The sequence below is a fragment of the Furipterus horrens genome, unplaced genomic scaffold, assembly GCF_987537825.1.
Source record: "Furipterus horrens unplaced genomic scaffold, mFurHor1.1.pri manual_scaffold_6, whole genome shotgun sequence".
In the NCBI taxonomy this organism is placed as follows: domain Eukaryota; kingdom Metazoa; phylum Chordata; class Mammalia; order Chiroptera; family Furipteridae; genus Furipterus; species Furipterus horrens.
In genome coordinates this window covers 127,064,477-127,073,818 of record NW_028327176.1, presented here as the reverse complement: position 1 = coordinate 127,073,818, position 9,342 = coordinate 127,064,477, and the positions used below count along the sequence as shown (strand labels likewise).

Genomic DNA, 9,342 nt, shown 5'->3' with positions numbered 1-9,342 from the left:
ATCTTGGGTGTGTATGAAGCATAGGTGCTCACCAGCTCTGAGACTCTACTGCTTTTTCTTTTCTTCCTTTTTTTCAAGTAAGGGTTAAAATAAAGTACAAAATAATGGCAGTGGAGATAACCTCTTGATTTTGATATACCGTTTTGGTCTTGTTTCTAAAAGGGGCAGAATTCATACTGGCCTTTGGGAGGGGGCATCTTTAACAGGCCTTTTCTTTTCCTTTCAACTCTTTTTTCTATTTTTACTGGTCTTGCCTTCTAGTTAGAAGGTGCTGGCAACCTACAGACATCTCATTCCTGAAAATAATGCTAAATAGCAGTCACAGCCATATGGGTTGAGGTTAAGGCCTGACCCCACCATTAGCTATGAGAGTTGGGCAAATCTATTTACCTCTAGGTCTCTGTTTCAAATCTCTCTGACATAGAATACCTACTTGAATTGAAGAGTAATGTGGTTTTATGTGTAAAGAGCTAAGTAGAGTATGGCCCAGAGGTGCTCAATAAGTTTCTGGAACCTCCACGAACTTTATCCAGATACTCTACCAATCTCATTTTGTACTGTGGCGGTTTATACATCCTTTCCCAAGCATTTTCTGATTCTCTTTTACTCCTCCCTTTGTTGATAATCCCTTTCTCCTTCCTCAGCTATCAAAGAAAATCCAGAAAACTGCTTCCTCTCTTTTCCTCTTCTCTCCCAGTTCCTCTAATCCTAGTTAGCCCACTACTCCTGTGTCAGAACATACTTCTCTCATAACACATGTTTTCTAGTTGCCTCTATTATGTATTTGTCTATCATGCCCATTAGACTATGTGAAATGTAGTCATTCTTAAATCCTCAGCACCCAGCTTGGTTCCTGGCAGTTAATAATAGGTAGTCTAACCATATATACGCATAGAGGTAATTTTCCTGAATGCCTGTATAGAGTGGATGGCTCTTTGTTTGTTCTGTTTTGGGGGAGGCAATGATCTATGAGAATTGTGTGGTTGCTTTAGCTTCCCGTCCCCGACCTCCCACAGAGCTGAAGGATGATGGCCTCCATCTAAGGTTCAGCCAGTTTCTCTGCTTTGGGACACAGCTCTGCAGGGTACCGGCAGGGGGCGGCGTTGTCACGCAGCTGGATGCTCCGCGGGTGACCGTCCCCACGCCCCGCCAAGGCAGGCAGCTTTGGTGGGTAGGCCCCTACTCTCCTAGTTCAAAGAGCCGGAAATATTCTTTCTCCTAGACTGGGCGGCTTCTTCCCCAGCACGCTCCCCTTAGCTCCTACCGCAGCATCCCATAGCTTCTACGTGAGACTTCTTAGTTGAGGAAGAGGGAGCGACAGACCGGAATAGAGGGCCAGGTGAAAGTGGGGAGGTTTCTAACAAAGATGGTGGTTAAGAGTGCGCGCTGGGATAACCATTACCCTCCTTCTGCGCTGCTGCAGCTATGGCAGCTGGGGGGAGACACTTGTATCCTTGAAACTTGTACTTTCAGGTCTGGTGGAAAACTACATCATTTCACATTGACATTCACCTGAAAGAAGCAAAAACTTTGCTCAGTTTAAGAAATGCAATTCATCATGTTAGGTTCTCTGGGAGAGAACACTCCGCTGTGCGCCGAACTCCAGCTGGGACCTCTTGGCGCGCCACAGAGGCTGCGGGCTGCCCGCACCTCGCTCTGGACGCGCCTAGTCCTTGGCCTCTGGCCTCTGGCCAGCCTGAGCCTCGAGGGCGTTCCTGGGTGACGCGCGTTCGCCCGCACGCGCTCCCCGCGCGCGCCTAGGCACTGGTGAGCGGGAGTCGGATTCACGTTCGCTGTCCCGCCCCCGCGCCTCCTCAGGCTTATCTGAGGTGCCCGGCTTCCCGACTTTTCGAGAAACGAAACCCAGTGAGCGAACCGAGCCCTTCCCCTCAGGCGAAGAGACTGATTTGCAAGGACAAGTGGACTCATTCGTTCACACAGAGACCGGGTTTATTAATGAAGTAAATGGCCACACCACAGGCGTGAAGAACCTCTGGAGCCTGATTACTAAACTGTAACGCGCTGTATCCCGCAATAATTTTTTGTTTGTAAAGTTTCTACAGTTGCGGGATTTTAGTCCAGATCCTGTTTTGAGGACCACTTTAGGACTCTTTAGGTATTTTTAGTGCCTTCTCGTCAGGGAAAAAAAGAGCATTGTGGGGGGAACTTGACATAAGTTAAATATGTATAAATGCACGCATGTATAAATGCACTCAGGTATAGCTACTAGCCTCCTGCTCAGAGAACCGCTTGCTAGTGCTGCTGGCGCTCAGCCTGGCTCGGTCCTTGGGGCCGACTGAGGCGTTGCCATATGCAGATGAGGGGGTGTGGTCAGCGCGCCGCGCCGGCCCGGAAGCGCAGAGATGCCCGGTATAAAAAAAAAGTACTGAAGACATTTTTCACGCACAACTGCTAAAGCTCCAGAGACAGGAGCGGCAGCGGCGGAAGAGCCGCCACCTCCGGAACCACCGCAGCTGAGGCGGCACCGGCGGGGGCGAGGGGCGGGACTGTCCAGCGCAGGCGACAGGGGGCTGGGAAGGACTAAGTGGCTCGCTGTTGCCGGGAGCGCACTCGCAGCTCCTGGAAGTGTTGCGGCTTGGCGGTTCCTTGCTCGCTGCACTCCTAGAAGGGGCGGCAGTCTTCAGGTGACACAGACGGGACTCCCGCTTGCGCTTTCCAGATGCATCAGAGATACTTTTGGTGCGGGGCTTTTCTGCGGGGCGCGGCGCGCGCGGCTGGGGACTGCGGGGGTCTGGGAAGGGAGAGTCTGAGGAATCCCGGGGCCGAGCCAGGGGACGAACCGGGAAGGGGGTGCACTGAGGAAGGGGCGCGCTGTTTCCTCTACGGGCTCTTATTACCGTCACGCGTCCTCACCGAGCTCCTTTACCCTTTTTTCTTTTAGGACTGACCAGGGCCAAGTGGCATTCGGCGGTCACTTCATGGCGGAAGGCGAAGGCTACTTTGCCATGGCCGAGGACGAGCTGGCCGGCGGCCCCTATATCCCCCTGGGCGGCGACTTTAGCGGCGGCGACGTCGTCGGCGGCGGCGGATTCGGGGATCACTGCTTGGACTATTGCGAAAGCCCCACGGCGCATTGCAACGTGCTGAACTGGGAGCAAGTGCAGCGGCTGGACGGCATCCTGAGCGAGACCATCCCGATCCACGGACGCGGCAACTTCCCCACGCTCGAGCTGCAGCCGAGTCTGATCGTGAAGGTGGTGCGGCGGCGCCTGGCGGAGAAGCGCATCGGCGTCCGCGACGTGCGCCTCAACGGCTCGGCCGCCAGCCATGTCCTGCACCAGGACAGCGGCCTGGGCTACAAGGACCTGGACCTCATCTTCTGCGCGGACCTGCGCGGGGAAGAGGAGTTTCAGACTGTGAAGGACGTCGTGCTCGACTGCCTGTTGGACTTCTTACCCGAAGGGGTGAACAAAGAGAAGATCACACCACTCACGCTCAAGGTAAAGTCACTCGACAAGGGGACATGGGCTTGGGTCCACTCCTTGGCCTGGGATTGGAGGGCCAGGGAAGAGGAAAAGAAAAGATGCCACAAATCTGAGGGCACGGTTATTTATTTTGCTTTTTTTTTTTTTTTTTTTTTTAAATTAGTAAACTGAGGTGTATGGACAGTGTTGAGTGTTTTACTTTGCTCGTTTCTTCAGCGGCACAACTGTGCTTCCTCCTCTGTCCTTCCTCTTCCTTCTTATTTTTTTAACTCTTGGCTTTCCTTGCTTGATTCTTGTCCAGAGTAGATTCTAAGTGGAAGAATGAAATGATGTCAATCCTTTTTATGTCGTTTTATGATCTAGTCTTTGGGAAAGTAGCAAACTGAAGCAGAACCAAGTCAATGAGCTTATTGTATTGGAAAATGTGAACAGATTTCTTAGATGCATTCAGCTGACTCCCTGTGTTTAGGGTATACTTGGTGCTTCTCCAGGTTGGTCCGTGTGTTAAGGATACAGTGGGTCCCCCCTCCTCACTTGGGTTCAAAGTGGGTTTTATACATTTAGTTAAAATTGTCAAGAAAGCAGCCTCCCAGAATGTCCTAATACAATTCATTTTGATAGCAACTGCTGAGCACCCCTAGAGGAACAGACAAGATACTACTTTTATCACATCTGTTGGCTCGGAGAGAACTGGGTGACTAGACAAGAGTGAGAAGACCAACTTTTCTCTGAACACTCTTCTTTCCTTTCAATATTGTGTGGATGTGATGTGAATATTGTACCTATAAGACCATTTTCAAAAAAATAACATTTTGAAAGTCAGACATGACAACAGAACCTCTTAGTACTGTGTTCCATCTGCCAAAAGCCTCAAACTATTACTTTTAGTCTCTTTCCCAGACGGTAAAACCACTCGTTAAATGTGTTTTTTTTTTTCTGTTTTCAGAAACTGTTTAAGCCCATAGGTAGTGTTTTGCTGAAACTTGGCAAACCAAAAAGGAAGGAGCAAAATAAATCTCATCTGTGAAGAGAATGTGTTTATTTATTATTTTTTCTAGGTATGCTCATCTTCTTGTTTTATCTTTTGAATTATAGGAAGCTTATGTGCAGAAAATGGTTAAAGTTTGCAATGACTCTGACCGATGGAGTCTTATATCCCTGTCAAACAACAGTGGCAAAAATGTGGAACTGAAATTTGTGGATTCCCTCCGGAGGCAGTTTGAATTTAGTGTAGATTCTTTTCAAATTAAATTAGACTCTCTTCTCCTTTTTTACGAATGTTCGGAGAACCCAATGACTGAAACATTTCACCCCACAATAATCGGTGAGAGTGTCTATGGGGATTTCCACGAAGCTTTTGATCACCTTTGTAACAAGATCATTGCCACCAGGAACCCAGAGGAAATCAGAGGGGGAGGCCTGCTTAAGTACTGCAACCTCTTAGTGAGGGGTTTTAGGCCCGCCTCTGATGAGATCAAGACCCTTCAGAGGTATATGTGTTCCAGGTTTTTCATCGACTTCTCAGACATTGGAGAGCAGCAGAGGAAACTGGAGTCCTATTTGCAGAACCACTTTGTGGGATTGGAAGACCGCAAGTATGACTATCTTATGACCCTTCATGGAGTGGTGAATGAGAGCACAGTGTGCCTGATGGGACATGAAAGAAGACAGACTTTAAACCTTATCACAATGCTGGCTATCCGGGTGCTAGCTGACCAAAATGTCATCCCTAATGTGGCTAATGTCACTTGCTATTACCAGCCAGCCCCCTATGTAGCAGATGCCAACTTTAGCAATTACTACATTGCACAGGTCCAGCCAGTATTCACATGCCAGCAACAGACATACTCTACTTGGCTGCCCTGCAATTAAGAATTATTTAAAAATGTCCTTTGAGGAAGCCATTTCATACAAGAGAGGGGGAAAAAAAGAAGAAAAAAAGGTTGAGTGACCCAGCCCTGATAGGGATGTGTTTTGTGCAATGATGATCTGCTCCTGGTTTTAAGCTTGGCAAAGCTTGTGGATCCTTTCATAGGTATGGGAGCATGATCTCAAAATGAACCCCACCCACCATCAACCCACCCACCTTATCCTCCTACCCAATTGGATTCTATCCTGAAACAAAAGATACCTGTCACTGAAAGCAACCAGGTTCTCTTAAAATAACGAGGGAAAAAAATGCTTGATGACAATATGGGTTTGCTATACCTTGCTCCCATAGCTTTGCCATAGGAAAAAATAAGTGGAGTTTCTTAAAAGATGAATTAACAAAAGGGAAGACCCAGAGGAGAAAAAGATCTTACCCCAACCTAATTTTCAAATCAGGAGTTCAGATAGTAATAATACAGGAAGAAAGGGAACTCCAACATTGGGATTATTACCTGAAGCTTGTAGCAAGTGATTTCTGTGAAACTATCCTATTGCGCTAACAAAAATGGCTTACTCCGAATGAACAGTAGTAGGTTGGTGCCATTTTCATAACAAACAGAACTTACGGTGACACAATCCATTATTTCCAGCTGCATGCATAGCTCGCATTTTTAAAATGTGAAAATGCAAGGAAAAACAGCTGTAGCAAAGAAAGTATGCTCAAGGACCAAAGATTTAACAGATAAAAATACCGAAGTGGAAGAGAGATAGTAGAATATATAGAATTACTATATTTGTTACACACCAATATACATCAAAGTGCCTGTTGCCTTCTGAAAATTTGAAGTGGGAAATTTTTATGATTTAATGATTATTTTATTTTATCAGGGACTAAAGAAGAAAATAAAACAACACATAAGCTTGTGAATGGTGGAGGAAATGCCCTATTTTTTCTTGGCAAATACTTGTATAAAGTTAACATTGTTGGTGTGATATTATAGATACATGTGTATGTGTATGTATATTATGTGTGTATATATACATATTTGTGATATGAATATATTCACACAACACATTGACTATGGTCTAGAATAATGTAGCAAATAGGAAATGTTTAAATACTGTGTGTTTTTATGTTTTCAACAGGATGACATGAGACGTGGGCATATTGCAGTGATGAATTAAAACCCACATCTAAAATGTTAAAGCATATGAAGGAGGAAACAAGTAATATATTTGATAGGAAGAACAGAGATTATAAATTTTTAGTGAGTGTTTTTTTTTCCTTTTTTTGTGAGCCATAGAATTCCACAATGGGAGAATATTTGTTTGGCAGAGCTCTCTTTTTTTAATATATATATATATATATATATATATACATATATATATAGAAATACCATTTTGACAGTTTGAACCCTTTTATTTTTTTGTAATACTTGCATGTTTCCATGGTGTATAATCCACTGGATCATGGATCCATGATAGTCTATTTAAATTCCTGACTGCTAAAAAGAATTTCTGGTGATCTGAACACTACTTATTAATATTTAAATGAATTTTTTAATGAATGCATCCTGCATTTCAGGACCACTAGAATTTAGTAAATGTGAAATGACCCTTTTTAAAGAGTATTTGCACAATTGCTTAAAATTTATATATGAGATATATATTATATATAAAATTTTATGAATTTATGCCAATATGAAACATCTTTGATCTGGTTGTCACACTGCATTTAAATATTTAATACTGTACTTTAAATTCAGTCACTTCTCATTGAATCAAATCCAACTTTATTCTCTCTTTCCCAAGAAACCAGTCATAGTTTTGTGAAATGGACTGGCATTACTGTTTCAGTTCAACCATACCTAATCCTAACACCATTCCTTCTCCCAGCCCAAAATTCCTTTGGACACTGTTCTCTGAAAATGAATTTATTAAAAACAAAACTAACACATAAAAACCTTCTCTTTGTATTGTGAAACAGCCACATAATCCCTGTCAACTCTAACGAGTGACTGCTTACTATGATAATTTCTATGAAGAACCAACCAGATTTTTGTGATCAGTTATAGATGAATTGGGGAAAAGAACATTTCATTTCGCAGTGTAATTTGTTTATTTGTTATCTGGGCATCACTCAGATGCTAAATGCCAAATTAATTTACCCAAACCACCTTTTTGTACATCCTTCTTGAAGCCTTAACAGGAACTTGATGGGTTTGCTGTAGCAGCTTCCCTGTGAATTCTGTCCAAGCTGTAACAGCTACTGCACTGCCACTCACTGTTTCCTAGGGAACTCTTTCTTTGCCCATGTTGCCTCAGTCTCCCTCTCTCTGGTCCTGGATTTGAAAAATTAATTGTGAAGTCCCAGGAAATATTATTCCATTTGCAAAATAAGCCTGGTACTTAACTGTCAGAAACCAGAGCTCCACCTGCCTACCTGTTTGGAAGTTTTCTAAAAGAAAACGAAGAGAACACTTGGAAACATCAAAGCAGCTGGTAATCTGCCTTTTTCCTTCTCATCCTAACTCTTAACAAATGAGTTGTCCACTATTTTGAAAAGAATCTGGAGATCCCTGACTCTTCCATAGCAACAACCTGCTGTTAATTTATGACAGATTTTTGTTTGGAGGGGTTTTATTTGAAAATATACTTTTCATTTATTTTCTCAAATATTTATGCCCTTGCTTACTCCAGGGTTGGTAGCGTAGTCAGAAGTGCCAGCACCTGACATTCAGTTAAAACAGGCTGTACTCAAGAAAACCTTCAACATTTACTTTAAAACTTATATAATTTATTTCTCCTTTGTATGTACTATAGTCTTGTGCATATGTAATTCAACAACAGTGGAATATATGTCTCTCTTTGTGGATGTGTGGCCTAAAAATAGAATGTCTGCTGAAAAAGATCCGTGTGTATAGGTCAGAGGTAAAAAAAAAAAAAACAGCTCTCAACTCCCGATTAGTGCCTGTGATTTGCTTGCTTTTGTGTTTATCTGGCCTACTGTGCTGTTAACTTAAAAAGGAAGTTTCATCTACTAGAGGCTCTTCTCACCTGTTCATTCTGGCATGTCAGAGAACACTTAACCTGTGAAAATGACCTTTTAAAAAGTTTACTTAATTTACAGTAAATATAGTTGCCTCAAGAAATCCTACCTACAGCAGGAAGGGGGACTTTTTCTTTCTAGAAATGAGGTCAAGTATCTGCTCACTTTGATATTAGGTGGACTATTTTAACATGGCTCCAAAAAAATGCAAGGGTGGAAGAATATCTGTAAGCCAAGCCAAGGAGAAAATGCAAAGAAAAGTGAACATACTGTTTTTGCCACCCATTTCTGTTTACTTGTTGGTTGCTTTACTGTGCATAAAGTTGTTTTCAATGCAGTGTTTGTCAAATAAATATTGTGAACTGTTCTCTAAATGAAATGTATTATGTTGAAAGCTATCAGCAGTTCAAAAATACGCTTTTTTGTTATTTGAAGACAGTGTGTTAGATGAAACCAAAAAGCCAAAAAAAGTAATTTCATATATAGCACCTATTTGAATATAATCTTTCTTTAAGATTTCTTGTAGCGTAGCCTTTTCAGTGCTAAGAAAGAATCTCTATGTCATATTTTGTTGTAATAGTGGCTTGCTAACAAAGTACATGGTAAAAGCACAAAGTTGGAAGATGTTGAGGTAACTTGGCGAGACTTGCTGCAAAGCCTTGTGGAATGGAAGAGGCTCTGCCCGCTGCCTGTCTCTTCAGCCTCTCTCCAGCCATTGCCTGCTCTGAGATGTCCTATTGCAGCAAGCTGCACCTTGGGTCACTCTTGGAATATTCTGACTTTAGACTGTGTCACAGGCAGAAAAGGAGTTGATGGAGAATGGACTCTTAAAACTGACGTGTTTAAATCAGTGCTAGAGGGAACAGATTGTGAATTTTGTTTACAGCATCCAATATTTGGATTTTTTTTTTTTTTTTTTTGTAAATAAAAAGAAGTTATTTTTTTCTATTCATTTGTGTCTTTGGTGTCTGTGCTGGC

The 9,342-nt window shown here is 43.1% G+C and overlaps 1 protein-coding gene across 2 annotated transcripts; it reads left to right on the top strand.

Moving 5' to 3' along the window:
• Positions 1-2,416: 2,416 nt before the first annotated feature.
• On the top strand, positions 2,417-8,895 carry TENT5A (terminal nucleotidyltransferase 5A). 2 transcript variants are annotated; one of them, XM_090282693.1, is made up of 3 exons: positions 2,417-2,645; positions 2,903-3,461; positions 4,542-8,895. In XM_090282693.1, the coding sequence occupies exons 2-3, from the start codon at positions 2,940-2,942 to the stop codon at positions 5,316-5,318; spliced, it is 1,299 nt and encodes a 432-aa protein (XP_090138819.1). In that variant the 5' UTR covers positions 2,417-2,645; positions 2,903-2,939; the 3' UTR covers positions 5,319-8,895. The 2 variants fall into 2 exon arrangements, with proteins under 2 accessions (XP_090138819.1, XP_090138818.1); XM_090282692.1 differs by having other exon boundaries at positions 2,417-2,700.
• Positions 8,896-9,342: the final 447 nt, after the last annotated feature.